The following is a 27,692-nucleotide window of genomic DNA, read 5'->3' on the forward strand; positions in this document are numbered from 1 at the left end:
ATATGTGTCGTGTTCTGAGAAAGCTGGGCATACTTTAATGCATATGCGTAAAGTGTCGTCCCAGATTAGCCTGTGCAGTCCGCACAGGCTAATCAGGGACGACACTTTACGCACATTAAGTCCTGTTTTCTCAGAACACGGCTCGTATAATATCCATAGTTCGTTCAAAGCCACATGCCGATTTTAATACAGATGTTTAAGGGACTTGTACACAGATTTTTGTATTTTTTTGGAAGTTCGTCATTTAATGCATTAAATTTATTAATGTATACATCGGTTTAAAAAGCTCAGTATAATACTGTAATAGTATTAAAAAAATAATATTTAGACAAATTTTAATTTGAATTATGTACAGTAAATTGATTACGAAATGTTTGCAGGTATATACAGTATTTCAAATGTCGGTCGAAAAAAAAGAAAAATTGTTAATGATAAACCACATCTACAATTTTACGATAAAAATCTCCCAAACACGTGATACTTATATAGACATATTAAATAAATAAAGACAACATTATAATTAAATGTAATATTGGTTCGTAGCACTGAAACATATTTTACTCGACCAGTCGACTGTTCTCTTATTCTGCAAATCATCTATTTAAGGTTTGCTCTTGCTATGCAACGACTCCCTTGCCAAAGTTAGGCATACACCCTATGATCTACTGAAAACTCTTCCTAACGACGTCACATCGGAAGAAATCCTGTCCTTAATGCACTTCCTGGGACGCAGAAGACAAACGTTGGCGCCTAATACAGCCGACGGCGATGGAGCATTTCACAACACGACTACGGACATCCCCGGTTTGGTAACACCTGTGGTTATAACGACAACCATGCAGTTAGCGAACACAGAAGAAACGGAGGTCATCCCGGACATATTTCTACCAAGAGAAGAAGTTGTGCAGACTGCAACTCATAAACCAACACTGGAAAGGACCACACCTATGTTAAAACTAAAAGAACTTCACCAACACAAATTTTCAAGGAATAAAACAAGAACTGACGTCAATAATAATGGTTCACCTCAATCAACCACTGATTCCCAGCATTCGACCACTATAACATCTATAATACATTTGCTTGAAGATGGCAGTTTTCCAACGGTCAGACGCCAATTAACGCCAACAACCCCGAGTTTAGGGTCGGACGGTACAGAACCTACCAGCGAACCTTCGATGCTTTTTCAAGAAATAACGGGTGCAAATCCGCGAACAGTAGACATAAATATCACATTTCTACCACTTGGAGCTACGCCGGAACTTAATCCCAAAACACATTCGCTTGAAGATGGCAACAACCAATCGGTAAGGCCGAATTTAATGCCAATAACCACGGGTTTAACCTTAGGATCGGAAAGAACTGAACCAACCACCGATCCTACGCTACTAGTTCGAGACATAACGGATTCCAACTCGAGAACGATCGACAGTAATAACGCATTTCCACCCTTTGGAGCTACGCCAGAAATCAATTCCAAGCTGAAGTCGCTTAAAGATAACAATACCCCAACGGATAGGTCGCTTTTAATGCCAATAACCACAAGTTTAATCATAGCATCCGACGGACCCGAACCAACCACCGATCCTACGCTACTAGTTAGAGACATAACGGATGCCAGTCTGCGAACGGTTGGTGGTAATAACGCATTTCCACCGTTTGGAGCTACGCCAGAAATGAATTCTAAAACGCTTTCGCTTAAAGAAGTCAATGACCTGACGGTCAGGTCGCGTGTAACGCCAATAACCACGACTTTAATCTTCGGGTCGGAAGGACCCGAACCAAGCAACGATCCTACGCTGTTATTTCAAGGCATAACAGATGCCAGTCCGCGAACGGTAGGCACAAATATCACACTTGAACCATTTAGAGCTACGCCGGAAATGACTTCCAACATAAATTCGCTTGAAGAAGGAAATACCCCACCGGTCGACCAGCGTTTAACGCCAACAACCACGAGTTTAATCTTAGAGTCGGAAAGAATCGAACCTACCAACGAGCCTATGCTGTTATTTCAAGGCATAACAGATGCCACTCCGCGAACGGTAGACACAAATATCACACTTCCACCATTTAGAGCTACACCGGAAATGACTTCCAACATAAATTCGCTTGAAGATGGAAATACCCCACCAGTCGACCCGCGTTTAACGCCAACAACCACGAGTTTAATCTTAGAGTCGGAAGGAATCGAACCTACCAACAAGCCTACACTGATGTTCCAAAACATAACGGATGCCAATCCGCGAACGGTTAATCATCCCAATGATTCAGAAGTGGTTGACAATTCTTTTGTTACTGACCCCCTTTCTCAACAAGATCGTAATGAAATTGTTGCACCGTCCAAACTTCGTTTTCCGGGACCAGAGAAACGAGCTGAGAAAAGAACCAAGAACGCAACAAAGAGTGCAACAAGCAAGACAACTGAAATTATTTACAGACCGCAAAATGAGAATATTCAAACGCGCAGGGTTGTTTTGGGACCATTAGGATCGTTAATTTTACCAAGAGCTCCTCCAGCCTTGCTTCATGTTGGAACATTTCCGGTTTTTATAACACAACAGACATACTCTTCGGGCAGTTCCGGTCTGCGTCTTCTTCCCGGAAATATGATTCTCAAACAAATATTTCTGCATGCCCCGGCGCCCTATCCAATAATAGATGGAAGTGGTCAAAGGTGGATTTCATGCACATTCGGCGGTCAATGTGCGCCTCACTCAAGAGGTTTCAATCAACCTACACATGTTCTGCACGTTGGATTAGACGATAAGTAATGATGTAATGGGTGCATACGATGTTTGATAGTGTGTTTTGTAACGCTTATTTCTATAAAGGACGCTTCAAAGCTTTTACACAATGTGATACATGATGATGACAAAACTGAAGACGACGAAAATTTTGAAGGAAATCTTGATGATGGCGACTAAGAAGATATTTACTGATTTTTGTTATGTTCATTTTACGTTTTAACATAGAGCGGGTGTATAATTATACCCCCATTATTGGTAATTGGGGCCATATAGGAGTCACTTTGTCGGATGTGTGTCGGTCTGTCTCTCTGTCTGTCTGTCGGTCTGTCTGTCCAGAAAAGTTCATCCAATCTTCACCAAACTTGGTCAGAAGCTGGATCTAGATGATGTCTAGGTCAAGTTTTAATTGGGTCATGCCAGGTCAAAAACTAGGTCACAGGGTCACTTAGTGCGTTTTCAACCGAAAGTTTGTCCGGACCATAACCATGTCATTTATCGTTAGATTTTAAAATGACTTGGTACATTTGTTCATCATCATGGGACGGTGTGTCACGCGAAAGAATTACGTCGATATCTCCAAGGTCAAGGTCACACTTGGAGTTCAAAGGTAAAATGCTTGTCCGGGCCATATTTATGTCGTTCATTGTGAGATTTAAAAATCATTTGGCACATTTGTTCACCATCATTGGACGGTTTGTCGTGCGAAAGAATTACGTTGATATCTCCAAGGTCAAGGTCACACTTTGAGTTCAAAGGTAAAAAATGGCCATAAATGAGCTTGTCCGTGCCATAATTATGTCGTTCATTGTGAGATTTTAAAATCATTTGGCACATTTGTTCACCATCATTGGACGGTGTGTTGCGCGAAAAAAAAAATACGTCGATATCTTCAAGGTAAAGGTCATACTGTGAGTTCAAAGGTCAAAAATGAGCATAAATGAGCTTGTCCGGGCCAAAACTATGTCGTTCATTGTGAGATTTTAAAGTCATTTCGCAAATTTGTTCACCATCATTGGACGGTTTGTCGCGCGCAAGAATTATGTCGATATCTCCACGGTCAATGTCACACTTTGAGTTCAAAGGTCAAAATGGCCATAAATGAGCTTGTCCGGACCATTACCATGTCGTTCATTGTGAGATTTAAAAATCATTTGGCACGTGTGTTCATCATCATTGGACGGTGTGTCCCGCGAAAGAATTACGTCGATATCTCCACGGTCAAGGTCACACTTTGAGTTCAAAGGTCAAAAATGACCATAAAGGATCTTGTCCGGGCCATAACTATGTCATTCATTGTGAGATTTTAAAATGACTTTGTACATTAATTTTGTTCACAGTCGTTGGACGGCGTGTCATGCGAAGGAATTGAAGAGTTCAAAGGTCAAAATGGCCATAAATGACAGTGGAATAATAATTCTTAAAAATCGCCATAAATTAGCTTCTCTTGTTTTGTGAAGACAGCATGCAAAATAGTCTGTGTCAATGGAGGATGTGGGGGTATTCGTCACGTCTGTGACAAAGCTCTAGTTAATGTTAATCTTTGACTCGAATAATTATGGCTGCAATTTAAAAAATAAATCTTAAGTGCAACATTATTAAAATATGATGGATGCAATAGCGTCTCTGTCGAACCCTACCGACATGGTCATCTCGCCACTAATAGTCAGACCAGAGTATTACTTTATAATCAGGACGTAATGTTGTGCGGTACACGATTCTAAAGAAAAGAGGATTTGAACGTATACGCGGTATCCCCAGTATAATGCATGAGTAAACATCATTCTTAATCAATTAAGTTGTGCGTTTATCTAATTTAAACAAAAATAAAAACCACACTAATAATTTAAAATAGCATGTCCTCAGTGTTAATAAGGGATACAAATATGCTTATTTAAAGTTCAGCACGTACAGAGTTGCGTCCCTTTCCGATAACCTATACGTAAATAGTTAAAATTGTGTGTGAGATTTATGCTTTTCGATTATTTCCTGATATGTGATGCACATGAAATACACCAGGGAAAGTGAACAGTGTCAACAAACAAAGTACAAGTATTATGGTATATACCAAAAGGTCCATGCTGATTAATTATTGCTAACAAATCATGGACTTTCATGTGGTCGCCGATAGACAAATCCAGCTTTTGTCACGAAAAGTTTTAACTTCCACTTGCGGGTTTGAAAATCACAGAAAATAACAAGGGTTTAAAAAGGTGCGGCGATAACTTAAAGTTAATATCGCATATTTTAAATATAATTGACATTTGTTAAGGTGTCGTTTAGTCCTTACGCTAAGCTTTTGATCAGGTTTAGCCCATTCTATACATAGATGGCGACGTCACTACGTTATTGTCAGTAAGACCGGTGTGACACAATGGGTTTAGCCTTGTTAATTGTTATGTTGAATCGTTTATTCGCAAATCCATCCTTTACTTCTGATATTTTTCTCTCAAGCATAATGGACAAAAACTCGGGTAACTCGTCAAAGCTGTATAGCGTATCTTACGATACACAAACTGTAATATTTATCCAGAAAAGATGATAGTATGGAGCATAAAGTATTGAAAACACGTTTCCGTTAAACAATCATCGTCAAAATGGTTTGTATCATCAATCTTTGCACTTAGTCGCACGTCCATCCATCTGTGAGATGTTGACTCAATATTAACCCATTTATGCCGAGTGGACTCTCACATCCTTCTTAATTGGAACAATTTATTTCCAAAATTAGGGATGTCTAATATATTTGTTTCTATATTTAGCATATTACTTACTGAAATTCCTGTAAGCAAACAGCGCAGCCCAGATGAGACGCCGCATCATGCGGCTTCTCATCTGGGTCTACGCTGTTTGCAAAGTCCTTTTTTCAGGACGCTAGGCATAAATGGGTTAATATATTGTAATATAACCTGATTTCTCCATCAGTCTATTTACATATTCATCAGTCTTATTATAGATATTACTGAAAAGCTGATCACTGCATATAGAAAGCATCAGTCTTAAATAAACTTTTAAGAAGCAACATGTGTTACCTCTTGAGTTTATATATAGCCTTTCACAAAAGATATCATTGATCATATCTCTATAGATACCAAACAGAAATACGCATGAAGAAAGGAAATGAGCCTCACAAGAATCATCCGTACTTATTTGAAATATTTTTTACGCGTGTTCTTCGAACAGACCTGTTTAAGTGGTTTGTCAGACATGAAAACACATTAAGAATATACATTGTATTATTGACATACTATAATAATATCGCCGCATGTCTTAATTTAATATTTTTCTAGTCAAACAAATTAAAGATAGCGTTTACATAAAGATTCTTTTACTGACCGCGAACTGACATTGATTCTGTGCGGGATGGAATGCAATGCATTAAAGTGAGGTCACGATTCAACTGCTGGAACGACGGCTTGTTAAATCTTTATACTTTGACGTGTTTTACGGTCAATTTTGAAACTAATTAAAAAATTTTTGGTCAGAACGAATATCAGGAGAGAACAATACATATATGATCTTAAATATACTTGTGCGCAAAATGCAATATGGAAGTAATTACTAAATATGAGAACAAAGCCTTTAAGTACAAACGTTTTGGCGATGACAATCTTCTAAGTATAAATATAAAGGGACACACAAAAATGTATTGATGTCGAGAGTTGGGTGTAAAACTGTTTTATCTCTCAAGCCTTATCATTAGAGATAAACTTGTTTCATGCTGAACACGCAGACCTATCACTCTCTGAAATGGTCAGAAGTGGGTGGAGTAATGTCAAATAATAATTACCCATATTAGCATTGTATCTTAAGTTTGGAACAATATGCAGAACTAAAATAACATATAATTCAGTGATACATGAACCAGTTCTTATGAAATCTGTCAAAAAGAGTAAATAATCACACGTTATCACCTTATAAACCACTTTTTTCTTGGGCGGTGTAAGTCCTTATTTTCTTATTTTGTTCATAAATCCATTGACACCAGCTGAAACCTACACTACCTTAGAAGATAATGTTAGAGTATTATTAAATATAACACACTAGAAACACAGAAAAAAAGGATCCTTTCTTGTAAGAAAAAATGTAAACAACCCCTTATCGAAAGTCAACCAGAGTCGTAACATATTTATGTCACGCTATAAATAAAAAAAAAGCTCATTTTCTTGGATACATTTCTACATATATTGGTGAATGAATATAAATTACTGCATCGGTGAATAGTTTAAGGTTCAAATGTTTCAAATGCATCTTATAATAGATGAAAATAACGCTCATCAGTCTGAAATTCACAATTTTGACGCCATTGTCGCTTTGTCACGTGACGAATTTTCATTTGGATACTTTCGGATCGACCTTGACATTTTTTGCTGAAATTGTAAACATTAATTTCGTTTTCTGAAATCTATTATTTGTGATTAACAACTTACGTCTAGTGGATTATAAGACTGATTCCAGTCACAGGCAGCAGTATCATAAATTTACCCCCCCCCCCCCCGGGACCCTACCCCCCCCCCCCCCCCCCCCTCGAAAACACACATGTTCCCATGCAGTTGCCGACAAAATCCAACTGGATTTGTTAAAAGACAGTAAAAGCAACGTGATTATACAACTAACCGATCTCCTGCTCGGCTTATAACTCTAGTATTCAATTAAATTTGACTTTCTCGCTATATGTCCAGGGGGGCACGCGTATACGGGAGCTTACCGCGTTTAAGTGAGAAAGTGGTTGCAAAACTTCAAAGATGGCGTCGTTTGTTGGATTTTCTTAAAGGAAGGGAGGATATTTTCACCCGGTAAGCCCCTTTGTATTTATAATTATTTTAAATGAATACGCCGTTTCGGCTCTCCGGTGTGTGTGCTTCCCTTGGTTTTTTGTTTCAAGATGTAGACGTCAGGATAAAAAAGTTATTGAAGGAAAACCGTCCACAAATCTGCTGTCTACTTACGGGACGTTCGAGAAATTGGATGTACAAATATCATTTTCTCTTATAATACACAGTATTGACACACGTGAACAGTAAAATATAAATAAAATCATGATTATTTCATTTTACCGACGCCGTTTTATCACTGATAATTAATTTATTGGCAAACATTATTGGTTTAACCCCCTTATTTGGAACTGACTTCCTTTTAAGCACATTTTGGGACCTGACTTCCAAATGTCAAACAGCTCTTTCATATGTAAAAGAGCTTGATATACCTACCCATCTTAAATAAAGTGTATATGTGTACTTCAATATTATAGTTTTATAGCATGTTACGTGGTGCAATATAAGTGTTTTCTTAATCACGTTACTTACTGTAGAATAATAATAATGCTGTTCGAAAAACCTGCCGACCAATTGAATCAATTCACCTATTTTCAAGAAGATGGGTTGTGTGGTGGCTGATGTACGAGATAATAGAACGTTTATCTTTCAGTAATATTATAATTAATTTCATGTATTTTATGACGTGTCGACCTTATTCTGCTATGAACTTTTTTTAACCATTCTTTTACTGTCTTTTCAGATGATGCAGGTCAAAGGGCGAAAATAAGTGAATCTTTCGTTGCAGTATATGTAATGAGGAATTTTACATCAGGGGAGGATTGAGATATCATGCCCCATTCATGGACCACATGAGTTTAAATGTAGAATATGCAAGAAAGAATCCTTCAACAGAGCCGGACTAAAACAGCAAATAAAAAACACGAACATAACAAAACATGTACAGCTGATGTTTGTAGTGTTTTTGTTTTATTTATAAAGTCTACATAGACACGTCTGACATATACTTGCTATGAGTGCTACTTACTTACACGTTTTATTCCGTATATGTCACGATGCTAGTTTATCACTTTGTTATGAAAATAAACCATTATCTGTGTTACGTCATTTCTTCCTACGATGTCTCTGCATAAATTTTCAATTGTATTCAGCACTTACATACATGATAAAAAAAAGATTTGGGTCGGATTTAATTCGTTATGCATTTGACATATTAACATTACTTACGATTAGAAGGCAATGTTAGGAACAAACGAAATAATCTTTCTAAGTGAACCAATACTTTATTCCCTCAATACAACAGTCATAAATAATATGTATTCACATAGGTATAAAAGAGAAAAAACATACATGTATAAAAATTATATTGATCACTTCTACTGAAATCTTATCGTGTAATGCATTTGCACAAATCTTTCTATCCACTACGAATTCACTTTTTGCGATTATAAGATAGGTAGCAACTCAGAACTGGTTTAAAAGAAGGTCGTCCAAAATGTGTCACATCAAAGTCACATACATGTATCAGTATCGTTATGGTTAAACGCGTCAAATGTCATTGTATTAAATAAACAATTCATATTTAAGTATCATAAAAAAAACATCCACCGATATGCATCTTCTAAGCAGATGTCAGGTATTCCAAATTGCTTCATGTATTCCGAATCGCAACAATGGCAGTATTTGGTTACATCAACCTTTTACTAGTATCAAACCGGCTTTACCCTCTTCTGTTTTTCATTACACTTTTATTGCACGTATATGTGATTGTTTGGCAAGGCACTTCGACGTAATCTTTTTTGTTTGAATGGTGGGTTTTCATGTACCTATCGCATTCTAGAGCGGTACACACTTCGTTACGCCGTCTTTTTTAATCTTGGCATCCTCAACATATATAACTGGCGTCTTGATATCTGGAAATAGTAAGCATAGTATTCCGTTGGATGCATATTCAAACATAAGTATGTCCATATGTGTTAAAATAAACAGGTAAGAATTACACTGTGTTTATAATACCGTCGAATGTCTTCTTACACACACTAAATGTTAGCGTTATGTACGCGATAAAACATATAATAATACAAATTAATAATAAAACAATTAATAGAAAAAAGAAAACTCTTAATTTCTTCCAAGTGAAAATGTTTTCCAAGACATTCGCACCAATGCGGAATTCATTCACGAAAGTTATTTCGAATAAAACCTTGTAACATAGGAAAGAGCTGTTAATCATTTGGAAGTCAGGTCCAAAAATGTGCTTAAAAGGAAGTTTAGTTCCGAAAATGGGGGTTAACCCGTTATAATTCGGCATTCAATGAATTAATAGACATAACAACGCGTCGAGATAATAAAATATTCGTGATTTATGTTATATTTTACTGTACACATGCACAAATACTGTTTTTTATGAGAGAAAATGATATTCGAACATCCAACATCTCGAAGGTCAAGAAATTAAACTATAAATTTGTCGACGGTTTTGCTTCAATAACTTTTTTATTCCGACGTCTACGGTTTTGAAACAAAAAACCGAGGGGAGCACAAACACCGTAGAGCCGAAAGGGTTTATTCATTTTAAAGAAATATAAATATAAACTGGCTTACCGGGTGAAAATATCTGCTACTCCTTCACGAAAAACACTTAAACGACGCCATCTTTGAAGTTTTGCAACAACTTTCTCACTTAAACGCGGTAAGCTCCCGTATACGCGTGCCCCCCCCCCCCCCCCCCCCCCCCCCTGATGTCACTCGGTGTTTCATCTACACATGTACACCATTTTAATTTTATAACGCGTCATCTGGTTGGTTGTTTTCATTGTGTTGGTCAATGATATGGCGTTTTAGAACCGAGTATTCGATCGACAAAATATGACAGCAAAACACAGACATGTAGCAAGAAAGTCGAATTTAATTGAATATTAAAGTTATTAGCCGAGCATGAGATCGGTTAGTAGTGTAATCTCGTTGGTTTTACTGTCTTTTAACGAATCCAGTTGGATTTTGTCGGCAACTGCATGGGAACATGTGTGTTTTCGATGAAAAAGGTCACGCCCAGTGTTCCACAATCTTTCAGCAATAGGCATATAGTGCGTTTCATACCTTGTGTATATATAATACCTATAAGAGGGTTATTTTTTCAAACTGTGTATTTTTGTCAAGATGCGTTGTTGAAAAGTCAAACCATACACAATAGGTGTACATTTAACAATCTGGAACCCCTGGGGTAAGCTCGGGGGGGGGGGGGTAAGGTCCCGGGGGGGGGGGGTAAATTTATGATACTGCTGCCTGTGATTCCAGTGTGAATCAGGTAGTTTTAAATAATATTAACTTTGAGTTTGTATTTACACTACAATTTGTTTACAAAACAAGCCAGAATAATCCAAAATACCGGGAAATGTCATTCTGAATTTGAAAACACTTGAGCACATGGTATGTTTCTAAAAATAGAAATAACGTCATATGACCGTGAAATCTCGGGAGATTCGCATATCAAGAAAGTCTGTCACATCGCTGTTTTTCTCGATATGTAAGAGCAGAATAGATAAATTTTAAATGTTTAAGATAGTATTTTGTTAAAGAATATATCAGTTAAATGTGAAAAATGTCAATCTTTCCGATCAAGTGGTTGATTTGGGCCAATAACTGCATTTAAAAGCTGTTTTGGACCGGTCTTTGTTAACTGTTAACTTTTCGGGAATTTCTGGTTGACTTTCCTAATGGGGTTGGTCCATAACTATAAAGTCGCGCCTGTCAAAAATCATAAAAAGCGACATTTAAAGTTAGGGTAGCCAGAACTAGTGACTTATAACTGATAAGTATGCTTAATATCAATGATAATTGTCGAACTAAGGGAAGAAATTCATTTGTTACAAACGGTATATTATGACATTTCTGACGCAGAGTTAATTACCTGGACGGTGGGAACTAAAACGGCCTCAGTCGGGGCTAAAAATCCGCTAACAGTTTGAATTTATTATGTTAATAAATAAATAAGCGTTATGATTTAAATAGTGTACACTGCATAAGTTATAGGTCAACGTGTTCGCAAAATTAGAGGAAATCGAACTTTAATATAAGCCGTGTTTTTTTTGTGTGGTGAAAAATTAAATCGATGAGTATTAAGCTCCAAAAAGAAAAAAAATTCTTATCAAAGAATTACATGTCCCACCGACGATCAATGAAAAATATATCACTATCGCAGAACATAAAATGATATATATATAAAGTTAACATTTGAAACCGCACAATTGTGCATGCGTGTTTGCAGAGTTGAAAGAATTTAAAACAGAATCGATTTGCTGCATGTATAATTGGTAATTTTCACAAATGAGCATCCGAGTGGATGAAAATTTTAAACGCTTTCGCATTAAAATTCCTTAAAGAATCATCCATTTATTTTTTTTTCCTTTCGAGGCTTCAATTAACGTCGAATGTGACGAATACATTTTTGAACTTAAATCTACCGAGATAAAATAATTGAAAATCACGAAGAGGATATGGACACATGTCAATTTGCCATGTAAATCATTTTAACAATGTATCAGTCATACTTTACAGAAGGCTGTTGTTTCAATAGGACACGTGTTTTGATTTTAGACTCGATAGAATTTGTTTGAAATAAAACGGGACACACTGTCGGCAATACTATTATCGCGGTCATTTAGTGATACAACCAAAGCAGATTGTGTATGTAAATGAACATTTATTAATACAGAGTCATATTTTTGAACTAACGACTGATTCGTACACTTCTACAAAATGCTTAATCACACCGCTTCATATTCCCACTTTTGACTCAACACAAAAAAACTATATCAGTTAATGAGTTTAAAGCAACAGCGAACAATTAAATAAAACATATGAGACTTGTGCATTCATATCTACTGATAACAATATAGGTCCTATTGTAGCAATTTGGTATAGTTATTTTTGGTACTCACTGACCGTCCAAGACAAGAACAACAACCAATAATTCAAACAAATTGTACTGAACGGCCGTGAATCACGGGCGCCACCTCTTTTTTTTTTGCGATGCATTAATAAATGCGCAAATGCTACTTCCGAGGTTGCGCTAAGAACAGTGATGTTTTGACATTTCCCGGATAACCCTACATGTCGAGTAGGTTTTATGTGTTTTCACAGCATATTTCGCAATATTTGAAAAATCGGGCAATGTAGTGCGATGCAGCAAAGATTTATTCATCCACAAATGTACAGCAATTTATAATAACAACCCACTTAGCGCCACCTCAGAAGTAGCATTTGCTCATTAATAAATGCAACGCAAAAGAGGTGATTAACGGCCGTGGTACTGGCATCATAATTATAACTTTCATTTGAACCTCGCTCTTAGAAACTGGGCTAAATCATGAGCGTAAAGTGTCGTATCAGATTAGCCCCTGTGGACTGCTCATTTATATTCTCATACGGTCTCATCAACATCTGTCAAAAGAACGATATAAATTCTTTAAGAGCTACCTTGCATAAAAAATGCGCACTTCACATGTTAATGCTATTGGCGACTAGCGTCCATAACTCAGAGACAAAAAATCGCAATCGATTGGGCGCCACGATGTCGTGTGCAAAAATTACCATAGAAGTATGCAGTCCGGATAAAAAAAAAGCATTTAATGCTAGCTGAAGAGGAAAGCACGAACTAATCCCTCAAAAAATTAACAGTGAACACTTGATTGAGCAAAAGGAAATAAAAATGCACAAAAGCCCCAAACAAAACAATAAACTCGCAATGCTTACCTCCTCTGGTGGGTGGAGTCTGCATTCACAAGTAAAATCCTTCTAGATCTAGAAGAATGGCCAAATTTAATTTGTTTTCCCTATATTTTGAAAATAATAAAGACCATAAATCAGAAATACAATGCAATGTTTCGATCGACCATCAGTCATCACGTGGTGTCGGATAGCTTCAGGGATATGATAGAGTTTGGTTTGTAACCAGTCGTATGTCTTCGGGGAGGTTGATAAAACGAGTATATGACGTGGAATGTTTGGCTATTAGTGGCATTATATTCGTTAGAAGGATGAAGATTTAAGATAACTTAACCCGCAGCTAAAAGTTTGCAGTATAGTTTTTATTTACCTCGTCATGATTTACTTATTTCCTGCTACCAATCATAACACATGCCTGGTTTGAATAATGGTATAGACGTATTTAAAATTTCATTGCCAATTAACGCTATAAGCATTATTACGAACTCATAAAATAGGCGTCACGCAGCGACTAAGTCATCACAATAAATTTACCGCGCAAACTGTCTTTAATACGGTGGCATAGAGCTGACATACACACGTCTTTTTTAAAAATTGCAGTCCTCTTTTTCATTCCAACGAAATACGCACTCGATTAAACGACTTACTTAAGAGGATTGCAATGTAAAAAAGAGCAGTAAATACAGGAGGGATGCATTAAACAAAAGAGGAGTCAATTTCAGCTATCTCCAGGGAACGAGTTAGTCAGCCAATCACACTTTGCGTAACATGTGCACATATTCTGCACTTATATAAATAAATAAATAAATAAATAAATAAATAAATAATAAATAAATAAATATATATATAGCTGGCGTAGTATGATTTACCAAGGATGCTTGTGAGTTTGGTCGGTGGTCACCACACCGGAGAGTTGGGGTTTCTTCCGGGCACTCCGGCTTTCCTCCACAGCACAAGACCACACACAATTTAAAAAACAACAACAACAAATAGCTGGAAATCGCAGCAATAATTCAGAATTCGTCCCACTTTCGTGTGTCAAATAGCTGATTAGGTATAAGTAGTGGAACACAATCCAGGTTCTCGCATAATGCAGCCTCAGACGCGGAAGGACCTCATAAACTTCTAATTATACACATATTTAACACCGAATACTCAAGTAAAACCTGCGAAACCTCAAACAATTTTTCTTAACACCAAAGTATCAATGTGTATCGCATGTTTTTGCTATTAAATAAAGATATTTTACAAAAAGTTTCGATCGTACAAATCTCATTTGCGGTTTCATTTGTATTTGATTTTCCTTTTATTCAATTCGCTTTGAGGCCAGTTCTTTATACCTTGTGTTTAAAACAGCACATCAAACATTTGGCGATACGAAAGTCCTTCCTGAAAATTCCTTACGATCAACCCGTTTTTGTAGGCAATGATGATCATCGGTACAAGTTAAAGTTATATAACTTTTTTTTCTATCTCGTTCCCTCGACTAAGAGAGTCGTTCCTACGAGTAAGTAAGTCGTTTTAAACGTACTTTAAAGGCTTTTGACATGTCATCTTTTTCCCGCGACGAAAACTAGAAACGTCACAGATGGTTTTTGCTGACCAACTGAATGCTTATCGTTCTTGTAACGGTTCAAACAAATTACGTATATATTGTAATAAATAAAGAAAATCATGCTCACGTATGTGACGCTCTAAATATATAATACGTATAACTTTTATTTCAATGAGTCTCACATGTATTCGTGTAAATCTGTACATATACAATTGTCAAATAAGTAGCATCACATTGTAATCGTATGTATTCTTTAAAAATACCAACATGTCTTAAATCTGAACGACACATTATATCCATACACGCTAAATACTTATGAAAATTGCACTTCCATATTTTGTTGTGTAATATTGTGTTCAAAACCTGCAGCATGCAAACAAATGGACTCGATTTAATCAAGATAATTGTCGGCTTATAGGAGATGGTCGAAAAGTTGAACGATCGTTTAAATGACAGGGTACTGATATTTGGTATTAACTGTGTGAGCCGTTAGCTCGCTCGGTAGAGCACTCGCATTGACAGCGGGCGGTCCTGGGTTCGAGTCCCTTACTTTCACAACAAGGTGTCAATAGCGCCTACGGAGGATCTTGGATACTGTCCGTTCGGTTGCGAGAATTCTCGTTTCAAATTTGAAACTTTTGTTTGTTTTCGTTCATTTACACAGGGAACAAACGAAAATGACCTCAATCCAAGATGTTATGTTTTTTTTCATTCAAACAATCGTAACATCATATATTTCTTTATCAAGTTTTTATATTCATGTGTCACAGGGATATATGCAAATAAAATTCGTGTTTACTTCAGAGTTAGCTGAGTTCCGAATAAGACCTGTAACAAACACGTGACATATTCTAATAATTTGCAGGCTACGAAGCACTTGCAAACGATATCTTGAGATAAATACACAACATCGGATTATTTCTCTTCCCATTCGAGATTATGCGACGCGTAAAGTGGTATGGGTATAACATAGCGTTCGCAATAATACAAATGAGACGCGTTTTGAGAAAACTGGGCATAATGCATGTGCGTAAAGTGTCATCCCAGATTAGCATGTGCAGTCCGCACAGGCTAATCAGGAACGAAACTTTCCGCACATAAATTAAGCCCAGTTTTCTCAGAACGCGACTCAAATGTGTTTATCTACCGCGATAAGAAAAATAGTAGTGAACCGTTGAGAATGTATATTTTTATGGTGTAAAATTAGGAAACAGATAATAATCTATGCATTTGATGGTGTAAGGGTTGGGAGTGTTTTTTCACTTTATATCGATAAAATATTTTTTTATTTCTTCTTTTAACAACAATAGTTTTTGTATTATTTTGTTCCTGGGTGGATTTAAGAGTTGAAAACGCACATAATTATATGTTGTGGGCGATGCCTGACCGAAATTGAACTTATTTTGTCATGAAAATGTGAGCAGTCCAAATAATAATAACACGATCGAAAGATCGCTGAGTAAAAAACTATTTTGTTAACATAGGTTCGACAACACAATCAAGTTCGAAATTATGTAAATTGTAATTAAACTATTAAGAATGGTTTAATTGGTGAACGTGTTTTTATAAGATTTCTACCCTCTAATTGCGTGGCATTCAAATGTATGCAACATGTACGGTAAGTGTTTTTGATGACCGTAAAACTAACCTCTTTGTGTTCTATATTCTACGCATTACGTCATCATTTTTTGAAACACAACTCCCGGTAATTGTTTTCTTTGACCATGGCTTATGGCAAGCAGTTCGACGCATAATCCCAAGAAACTAGGTTTCTCATGAGAACCTAAGTTCTCAGAATGAGAACCTAGGTTCTCAGAATGAGAACCTAGGTTCTCGCTTGAAGATTGCACATGGCGTCAAGAACCCAAGTTTTCAAATGAGAACCTAGGTTTTCATGAGAACCTAGGTTCTCATTTGAAAACCTAGGTTTTCATGAGAACCTAAGTTCTCATGAAAAACCTAGTTTCTTGAGATTATGCGTCGAACTGCTTGCCATATCCGTGGTTTTTATTTGGGAACCATAGGTTCTCTGAGAACCTAGGTTCTCTGAGAACCTAGGTTTTCAGAAAACCTAGGTTCTCATGAGTACCTAGGTTCTCATTATGAGAACCAAGGTTCTCATAGAACCCAGGTTCTCATGAGAACATAGGTTCTTTGAAAACCTAGGTTCTCTGAGAACCTAGGTTCTCTGAGAACCTAGGTTCTCTGAAAACCTAGGTTCTCTGAAAACCTAGGTTCTCTGAGAACCTAGGTTCTCACAGAACCTAGGTTTTCAGAATTACGCGTCGGACGGCGTAAACTTGCTCGTTTGGAATACGGGACACATATTATTCAGGGCGCAGGATCAATGGGGTTCACATATGATTACACACGGGCTGGACAGAATGAAAACACGCCGTTAAGAACTTTATTTTTGCAGATATCTCAAGTTATTGAAATATGTTTGCAAAGTCTTTAGCGCATAAGTTTTTCTTGCAGTGTTGCCGATATCTTACTATTGAATAATACATTATTACACATAATCAATAGAGATAAAACTTGTATTTTATACCATAATGATTGCTTCCTACATGTAGGTCACAGATATACTTAAAATAGAAAACTGTACCGTACAGTCGTTTGAGGCCCGAACAAGGGAATTGAATATTTGAAACTCATTTAATGCTGTAACAATATATTATGTAACGATTGATCTGAATTTTTAGTCTCAAAATAATGTTTACAATTAAAGATGTATTTCATAAACAGTTCAATTTTTTATTAACGTGTCAGACCAATGTCGACCGATTACTTTACTAATTTCATTCCTAAATAACACCCATGCATGGAAACATGAACAAGAGGCGGTCACTGACGGCTAATGCCTGTGGTCACAAATATTCAACAGATAAGTTTCGTAGAATATTACTGAGCATTGTCTGAACATTGTTCAGAAAATGCTCTTGGGGAGAAATATTCACGTTTTCACGCCTATTTCTATTCATGTTACACATATGCCGCCAGCGTGTACCAAGCAATGGGAGACAACTGGAGGTTAATTATGGCACGCGGTTCGACGCATAATCCCAAGAAACTAGGTTTCTCAGAGAACCTAGGTTCTCTGAAAACCTAAGTTCTCTGAGAACCTAGGTTCTGAGAGAACCTAGGTTCTCATGAGAACATAGGTTATTGAAATCCCAAGAAACTAGGTTTCTCACGAGAACCTAGGTTCTCATGAGAACCTAGGTTCTCATGAGAACCAAGGTTATTGAAATCCCAAGAAACCAGGTTTCTCATGAGAACCTAGGTTCTCATGAGAACCTAGGTTTTCATGAGAACCTAGGTTCTCATTTGAAAACCTTGGTTTACGCTTGAGAACCTAGGTTCTCATGAGAAACTAGGTTTTTCATGAGAACCTAGGTTCTCATAGACACATAGAACTTTGGTTCTCATGAGAACCTAGGTTCTCATGAGAACCTAGGTTCTCATTCTGAGAACTTAAGTTCTCGTTTGGTATCATAGGTTTTAAACAGAACCTAGGTTCTCATTTGAAAACCTAGGTTCTCATGAGAACCTAGGTTCTCATTTGAAAACCTAGGTTCTCATAAGAACCTAGGCTCTCATTCTGAGAACCTAGGTTCTCATGAGAAACCTAGTTTCTTGGGATTATGCGTCGTACTATATGGCAAGCGGTTCGACGTATAATCCCAAGAAACTAGGTTTCTCTTGAGAACCTAGGTTCTCAAAATGAGAACCTAGGTTCTCAGAATGAGAACGTAGGTTCTCGCTTGAAGATTGCACATGGCGTCAAGAACCCAAGTTTTCAAATGAGAACCTAGGTTTTCATAAGAACATAGGTTCTTATTTGAAAACCTAGGTTCTCATGAGAACCTAGGTTCTCATTTGAAAACCTAGGTTTTCATGAGAACCTAGGTTCTCAGAATGAGAACCTAGGTTCTCATGAGAAACCTAGTTTCTTGGGATTATGCGTCTAACTGCTTGCCATATCCGTGGTTTTCATTTGGGAACCATAGGTTCTCTGAGAACCTAGGTTCTCTGAGAACCTAGGTTTTCAGAGAACCTAGGTTCTCTTGAGAACCTAGGTTCTCATTATGAGAACCAAGGTTCTCATATAACCTAGGTTCTCATGAGAACCTAGGTTCTTTAAAAACCTAGGTTCTCTGAGAACCTAGGTTCCATGAGAACCTAGGTTCTTTGAGAACCTAGGTTTTCAGATCTCTATGTTTTCAGAATTACGCGTCGGACGGCGTAAACTTGCTCGTTTGGAATACGGGACACATTATTCAGGGCGCAGGATCAATGGGGTTCACATATGATTACACACGGGCTGGACAGAATGAAAACACGCCGTTAAGAACTTTATTTTTGCAGATATCTCAAGTTATTGAAATATGTTTGCAAAGTCTTTAGCGCATAAGTTTTTCTTGCAATGTTGCCGATATCTTACGATTGAATAATACATTATTACACATAATTTATAGAGATAAAACTTTATACCATAATGATTGCTTCCCACATGTAGGTCACAGACCTACTTAAAATAGAAAACTGTACCGTACAGTCGTTTGAGGCCCGAACAAGGGAACTGAATATTTGAAACTCATTCAATGCTGTAACAATGTATTATGTAACGATTGATCTGAATTTTTAGTCTCAAAATAATATTTACAATTCAAGATGTATTTCATTAACAGTTCAATTTTTTATTAACGTGTTCAGACCAATGTCGACCGATTACTTTACTAATTTCATTCCTCAAGAACACCCATGCACGGAAACATGAACAAGAAGCGGTCACCGACGGCTAATGCCTGTTGTCACAAATATTCAACAGATAAGTTTCGTAGAATATTACTGAGCATTGTCTGAACATTGTTCAGAAAATGCTCTTGGGGAGAAACATTCACGGTTTCACGCCTATTTCTATTCAGTTTACACATATGCCGCCAGCGTGTACCAAGCAATGGGAGACAACTGGAGGTTAATTATGGCAAGCGGTTCGACGCATAATCCCAAGAAACTAGGTTTCTCATGAGAACCTAGGTTCTCATGAGAACCTAGGTTTATGAAATCCCAAGAAACCAGGTTTCTCACGAGAGCCTAGGTTCTCATGAGAACCAAGGTTCTCATGAGAACCAAGGTTTATGAAATCCCAAGAAACCAGGTTTCTCATGAGAACCTAGGTTCTCATTTGAAAACCTTGGTTTACGCTTGAGAACCTAGGTTCTCATGAGAAACTAGGTTTTTCATGAGAACCTAGGTTCTCATAGACACATAGAAATTAGGTTCTCATGAGAACCTAGGTTCTCATGAGAACCTAGGTTCTCATTCTGAGAACTTAAGTTCTCGTTTGGTATCCTAGGTTTTCACAAGAACCTAGGTTCTCAGTTGAAAACCTAGGTTCTCATGAGAACCAAGGTTCTCATTTGAAAACCTTGGTTCTCATGAGAACCTAGGTTCTCATTGTGAGAACCTAGGTTCTCATTGTGAGAACCTAGGTTCTCATTGTGAGAACCTAGGTTCTCATGAGAAACCTAGTTTCTTGGGATTATGCGTCGAACCGGTCACCGACGGCTAATGCCTGTTGTCACAAATATTCAACAGATAAGTTTCGTAGAATATTACTGAGCATTGTCTGAACATTGTTCAGAAAATGCTCTTGGGGAGAAACATTCACGGTTTCACGCCTATTTCTATTCAGTTTACACATATGCCGCCAGCGTGTACCAAGCAATGGGAGACAACTGGAGGTTAATTATGGCAAGCGGTTCGACGCATAATCCCAAGAAACTAGGTTTCTCATGAGAACCTAGGTTCTCATGAGAACCTAGGTTTATGAAATCCCAAGAAACCAGGTTTCTCACGAGAGCCTAGGTTCTCATGAGAACCAAGGTTCTCATGAGAACCTAGGTTTATGAAATCCCAAGAAACCAGGTTTCTCATGAGAACCTAGGTTCTCATTTGAAAACCTTGGTTTACGCTTGAGAACCTAGGTTCTCATGAGAAACTAGGTTTTTCATGAGAACCTAGGTTCTCATAGACACATAGAAATTAGGTTCTCATGAGAACCTAGGTTCTCATGAGAACCTAGGTTCTCATTCTGAGAACTTAAGTTCTCGTTTGGTATCCTAGGTTTTCACAAGAACCTAGGTTCTCAGTTGAAAACCTAGGTTCTCATGAGAACCAAGGTTCTCATTTGAAAACCTTGGTTCTCATGAGAACCTAGGTTCTCATTGTGAGAACCTAGGTTCTCATTGTGAGAACCTAGGTTCTCATTGTGAGAACCTAGGTTCTCATGAGAAACCTAGTTTCTTGGGATTATGCGTCGAACCGCTTGCCATAGTACTAACTCAAATATTAACACGCAAAAGACTTAAATATTACTGTCCCCTTTCTACGCAGCTTTAATACCGTTGATATATACATAGCACGCTTAAGAAAATTAATGGTTACGATTTTTTAATTTAAACACAATTTTCGACAGTGTTGAGCTGTTGTTTGTAAGGCTTCAGACACCAGCTAAGAACGTTTAACACATAGTCGAATGAATATGACCTCACGCAAATATAACATATAATCTGTCAGGGGAATGAAAACCGCCAAATAATCAATTGTCTATGTGCATACGATGAGTAGTGTTCTATTTGTATTTTTAGAAATATGCATTCGCACGTTTCTAAAATGTAATGACTATTGCAAAATGTTTGATTAATCTTATCAATTACGATATATTGTTAATTTGTTGGTCAACAATAAAACAATGCTTCAAACGGTATGGCGTCTATATTGTTGGTTTATTTGATTTTTTATGTTAACTACTTCAAATTAAAAAACGAAAACATATCAAAAAGAAATCTTCATCAATCAAATTGATTTTAATACGTGTTTTCAAGCAAAAAAAAAACCGAAGTAATTTACTCGTTGAAAATCTTATAAGTTTAAACATTGCACCCAATGCTAAATGAAGACATGGATGAAATAATGAAAACGTGACCAACAGAAATAAATGAAACTTGAAGGCGAGAAAAATGACTGAATGAATACAAGACAATAATACATTTATGTATGAATGTTCAACGATTCATTAGTACTTGAAGTACATCTTATTATTTCAGCAACAATACTGGATTACTTTCATAATTTAAGCAAACATGCTTCCTCAATAAAAAATCAAACAAAATATACACACACATAAAGCCTTACATACCACCTACAAATAAACTAATGTCGGCTGCAACGAATTTTTTGTTTCTAGAAAACAGAACAGTATAAAACAGGATGCAGAAAAAATACAGAGATATAATAATACTGCAACGTGTAATAAGAATTGTCATTACTTTTATTACTGTCACGTCGAAATCCGTCATTCGTGTGCATTTTTTTTAACTTTTAATACTACAATGCTAGTATTCACAAAGAGCAAGTGATTGTCAAACGGTTGTCTTTATTGCGGAAATATATATTTGTTATAATAGAAGTCATTTTGTGTCCTCGACTGTCCCTGTCCATGCAAGTATACATATGTTTGTCATGCACGTGGTTGTAAATCATTTACTTTTTTTTTAAATTAACAAAGCAGCGCTCGCATTCACTTATACGAAGTGCTCACGAAAAGTGTTTGGTAGATTGAAAGCCTTTGTAAAGAAATTAAAATGTTCAACATTTCCATTACATGGATTAAATCACAACCTATTTAGCATCGCCATGGCGCAAAACTGTTTATATCATTTAAAAGAACCGGCGATTTTATCCACTCAAGCATATCCGAAATGGTAGAAGCATACACGTCCTTGTAGCTTAATACTGTGTCAAGAAATTTTAATAGTCCATCCATGTTCTCACGATAAAACCAATGAAACCATATTTGTTTGAGTCTTATGGCAAATGGCGCCTTATTGGTTTTGTAATATTGATTAAAATTGTTCATCAAATAGTCATACGTTTCCTTCGCGGAGGTAGGTTGCCTTGGGCAACCATCTGTAACGTCACATTTCGCACCTTCGTCTATTCCAAGGAATGGTATGATTGGCACCTCCCAAACACCCGGATGTTTCTCATCGGGGCACGTTTCTATTTCGCACTTTTCTTCCCAGCCAAAGTCTAAAGTGAACGGCCATAATTTAGCCTTACCACTTGCGCTTCTGTCTGCAACCAACGAAGAGTCATACATGCTCAAGTTTGACAAAATCTCAAACTGGGCATCTCCCGCGGGTTTATACGACGGACTTTTCCAACCGCGAATATCGTTCTCCAGAAATGCAGAACTGCTCATAATTCGCTCTTTTTGAATCAATATCTCGCGGCGAATTTTGGTAGCGTTTGATTCTGGTCGCGGGTCGAGACCCATCAAAGCCATTTCGATTCCATCTGAACGCAGTACGTCGGCAATGCGGTAACTGCTGCCAGTGTCCGAAACAAAAATAGTTCCTCCGATTTTACAACCGTTGGGATTTACGCGACTCTGCGTGAATAAAGATTTCATTTTGGAATACGAATGGAAATTAAGACTTCCATCCAGGGTTATGTAGATAATTTGTGGAATGTCTTTTACTTTTAGGCCATGCGGTGTAGATTCAGTTTTACAAACGCAGTTTGGAGCGATGCAATTTATTCCTTGAATACAAACCGACTGAAGTTGTTCATTCGTTGACATCACGGGAGTGTTTGATTGTGTCAAAGGCTGGCGCGACACTGATAGTTGTTTTGTTGTCTTCTCGCTGCTTCCTAAATAGTAAGGGTTTTTTGTTATTTGCGCAGACTCCGTTTCAGTTAATGATGTGCGTTTTGTGTTGGCTTGTGTTGGAGATTTTGTTGAAAATAAAACATCACCATCAAATTGTATTTGGGACGAATACCGCGCAGGCATTGCAGAAGGAGTCTGGAATAAAATTTGTTGCTGTACTCTTCCTCCAAAACGAAAATCCGAGTTCAAAGCATTCATCACACTCGGCGAAATCGGTGCTTGTGTCGTAACGGTCTGTTCTGTATTTATAATACTAGATCCGCTGTCTAAAATTTGGTGTGTCGATTTTCGTTCAGCGACTTGTTCGACTTTGTTGAAATCATAAAGGTTAAAAAATGTATGTATAGCTGGCGGTCTTGCGTGCTTAGTCGTCGGCTGTTCGGTACTATGCGTGAAGCTGTGAATTTGGTTGTTTGGCTGTCTGTTCATAAGCTGTTGAAATGATGCAGGGAGCGCGTCGAAACCTTCCATATTCCACACGGGCTTTACATAAGACGTGGTTATTGTTTGTAGAGGTTGGTAAGAAGTTTGACTTATAACTATTCGTGGATCAATAGTGGGCGTGGTTGTTGTCGTTTGATATGGGGTTGTTGTAATAGAAGGTGTTGATACCACCGTCGTATCTGTAATTGTAGAAGACAATGACGCTGATGTCGTACTTGGTATATCTGTTGTTGTGTTTGTCTGCATTGTTGTCGTCGTACTTGAAGTCACCACAGTACTATCCACTGTAGTAGTGGCGACTGTTGTTGCTGCAGTTGTTGTCGTAGTAGAAGTAGTTGTAGTAGAAGGAGGCATTGTGGATGCGGTTGTTGATGGAAGAGGTGTTGTCATCGGGAGGTACGTGGAACTGGCTATTGGGCTGGTATTTGAAGCTAACGTCATCGATGATTCCATCATAGGTTGGTGTGCTGAAGATGTCACTGTCTGTTCCAACGGCGCGTCAAATGATTTAGAGGTAGCTGGTAATTCAATAAAATCGCTAAACCTGCCCGACTGCATTTCTGCCACTGTTTCCACAGAGAAATTGGAAATGTCTTCTGCTGTTGAGATAAGCGATGGCGGCACAATAGTGCGAGACTTGAACTCACTCTCAGGTTTTGTGATATCTTTGCTTATATCGGATTTAATTTCATTCTTATTAATTCGCGTTCGTTTTACACCAGCCGACGTGTGAAATTCTTGCATAACCATACGTTTTTCATAGTTCAGTTTGGAATTCGCTTCTTGGCCTCTATAAATATCTGGTATACCTCGAGCAGGATGATCTTTGTTTGGAAGCAGTATTTCCAATTGACGACCATTATTATCAGTTAGAGCAACTTGCTCAACAGTCTGTTCATTTTGCTGCCTCATGTTCCGATGTCGCAGCAAACGATTCCTCAATTCCATTTGCAAAGCCTTGAGTTCGTCGAGGCTTAGTTGCTCAAGTTGATGAACTCGTCGGCCATGTTGATGTTGTAGAATGCTATCCAACTTTCCCGAAATACCTTTGCCAAAGTCAGTAGATTGTAGAGACGGTTGGGTGATCATATTGCTAATAGGTGCAGAAGTACGAATAAATTGTTCAGTGGCCGGAGTTAGCACTAACGCTTGTTGTGTCTTTTTCATTTCAATATCTTGCATAAGCAACAGATGTTGCTGTCGCTCCATTTCGCGTTGCCTCTGTATCTCTCTCTGCCTCGCTTCTTCCTGATTGTGTCTTTCGAGCGCAATTCTTTGTTGTTCAAGCTCTTGATTTTTCTGGAGCTGAAGTTGCATCTGCCTTTCAATTTCTTTTTGCTTCAGTATTTGTAAACGCCGTTCAGTTTCTTGCTTGTGTCTCTCCGCTTCCTGTTGTCGTTTAGTCTCCAGTTCTTTTGCTAATAATTGACTCTGTCTCTCTGCTTCCTGTTGTCGTAAACGTTCTTGCTCTTTTGCTAAATCTTGTTGGCGTTGCTCTTGGATGCGCTTTTCTTCTAAAAGCTTAGCTTGCTGTTCAGCTTTCCTTTGATTTTCTATCTGTAATAGCGTTTCTGCCTCCAGTCTCTGTCTTTCTAAATCTAACTGCCGTAATCTTTCTTTTTCTCTGGCAATTTCAAATTGTTTTTGCTCCTCCAGCAGTCTGGCTTTTTCATCCGCCTGTCTTTGAAGCTCTTTTCTTTTCAATCTTTCTTCTTCAATTTGTCTTGCTTTTAGCGCATCATGACGATTCTGTTCTTGAATAGCTTTTTGTATCTGAAGATGTTTTTGCATTTCAATTTCCTTGGGTGAAAGAATGCTCGGCGGGCCCCACCAGAATCGGACCATTGGTAAATTGGGAACCAATGGCGGCTGAGGCAAAGGCATAGGAATTGGCGGCACTACCTGCGGTTGCGGCATAGACCAGGAGGTTTCCCGTGTTGGATACGGAGTCGGTGATCTCGATGGCGGCATGGTCGGCTGTGACGTCGGTTGTACACGACGTTGTTGATCCGTGAGCTCACTTTGAAATTGTCGTTTTTGGTTGAAGCTTTCTTGCGAAATCTGCTGACTCTGTTGGACAGGCGTCACCAACGCCGATAGCGATGTCGTTGTATTATCACCATGGCAAGTCCATGGCTGAAAGTCTTTAATAAGATGTAATGGGGTCGGGTGTTTAAGCCATTCTATTACTTGTTTAATCGTAACTATATAAACGTCATCCATCTGAACGAGTTTTTGAATGAATTTGTCCATGGCTGCTTTCCTATCGGGGTAATAGAACCACGAGGCATGCATGTTGATGCCCATGGGAGCTCTGTTGGTGGTATAGTACTTTTGAAAATTATCCCACAAAAACTTAAAGGCAAGATTTTGGGATGGCGGAGGATTGTTGCATCCGTCAATATAAACACAATCGTACTTGTTAAGATAGTCTTTCACAGAGACAACGGGGACTTCCCAGAATCCTTTGTGTTCACGCACAGGACATGGTTTTATTTTGCAGTCGTATGGCCATCCAAAGTCCAAAGTAAACGGTGTGACTGGCTTATCTTTTTCATTTCTTGGCGTGATTGTTAAAGTAGCATCATATTCATAACCCAAATCTTTCAGTACAGACGGCTGTGTGTCGCCTAATGGTTCCAGAAACGGACTTCTCCAGCCGGTGATTTTCGTTATCGGAATGCCAGCTTGTTGCGCAAGGTTTTCTTTCTGCGCTTTTGCCTCTCGAGCAAACGTCTCCGGGCTAGGATGGCTGTGAGTAACACTGTGAGATGCTATCTCCATACCTTTGTCATAAAACTCCCTCACAATACTGTACACAGTATTTTGATGCGAAATGAACAAAGTCATCGAGATCGGACATCCGTTTGGATTCTTTCGCTTTGCATCGAAAAGCTCTCTGTAGTAACTGGCCACTTGCGGATTTACGGCGTCGTCAAAGGAAAAGAAAACCATCTGCGGAATGTTGTGAGTCTCTAGTGGCATCTCGTCTCGGCAACAGAAGCAGTCCGGCGGGTTGCACATGTGAGACTGTCGACACTGTATGCACGTGGACGGGTCAAAGGCAGCGACGTAATATTGTCCGAAACACAAAAATATTGTCAAGTGCACAATAAACTTTGTCGACATTTCAATCCAATGTATTTCGGCGTTTCAGTAAATTTGTTAAAATCAATAGATCACTGCCATATTAATCCAATTGTCTACACAAACCAACCAGTCGAACTCAAAGTTAACGACTCACTTATGGCCAGGTCCACAGAAAACCGTGTTTGAATAACCCTGTTTCTTTCACTATCCTTCACGCAGTGTCCTTAATCACGACGAGAACGCCACACTTTCTCACCTGGATTACGTAACTTACAAACGTGAAATGACAGCGTAAGTAGGTTCACTTCTACCTTCTAGCCTGAACGATGAACGCCGACCTTATGACTACGTTTACTGCTTCGGCATATACACGCTCTACTTCACTACTCACTGACAGGTGTCCATTATTATAGGCGCACCGCTTTTGGGCGGCCCCCAAAAACCCTGAAACTTGGAAGACGAAATGTATGTTTATATAAATCAATTACTAACATTTTATGTTAACAGTATCCGTGATTCTGCATTTACATTTTTAATACGTCGATCATTAAAAATAATATATTATCTTGTATGCATTCGCCAAATGTAAATTTGATCGATTATTAAAGGGA

General features: G+C 38.0%; 2 protein-coding genes across 2 annotated transcripts; one reads left to right on the top strand and one right to left on the bottom strand.

The window, feature by feature from the left end:
- The first annotated feature begins 713 nt into the window (after nt 1-713).
- LOC127878346 (mucin-2-like) lies at nt 714-2,774 on the top strand. Its single transcript, XM_052424873.1, has one exon. The coding sequence runs from the start codon at nt 714-716 to the stop codon at nt 2,772-2,774; it is 2,061 nt and encodes a 686-aa protein (XP_052280833.1).
- A 19,454-nt stretch (nt 2,775-22,228) lies between these two features.
- Nucleotides 22,229-27,319, bottom strand: LOC127880081 (uncharacterized). Its single transcript, XM_052427308.1, has one exon. The coding sequence runs from the start codon at nt 27,118-27,120 to the stop codon at nt 22,498-22,500; it is 4,623 nt and encodes a 1,540-aa protein (XP_052283268.1). The 5' UTR covers nt 27,121-27,319; the 3' UTR covers nt 22,229-22,497.
- Between the last annotated feature and the right edge of the window lie 373 nt (nt 27,320-27,692).

The sequence above is a fragment of the Dreissena polymorpha genome, chromosome 4 (assembly GCF_020536995.1).
Source record: "Dreissena polymorpha isolate Duluth1 chromosome 4, UMN_Dpol_1.0, whole genome shotgun sequence".
Taxonomy (NCBI): domain Eukaryota; kingdom Metazoa; phylum Mollusca; class Bivalvia; order Myida; family Dreissenidae; genus Dreissena; species Dreissena polymorpha.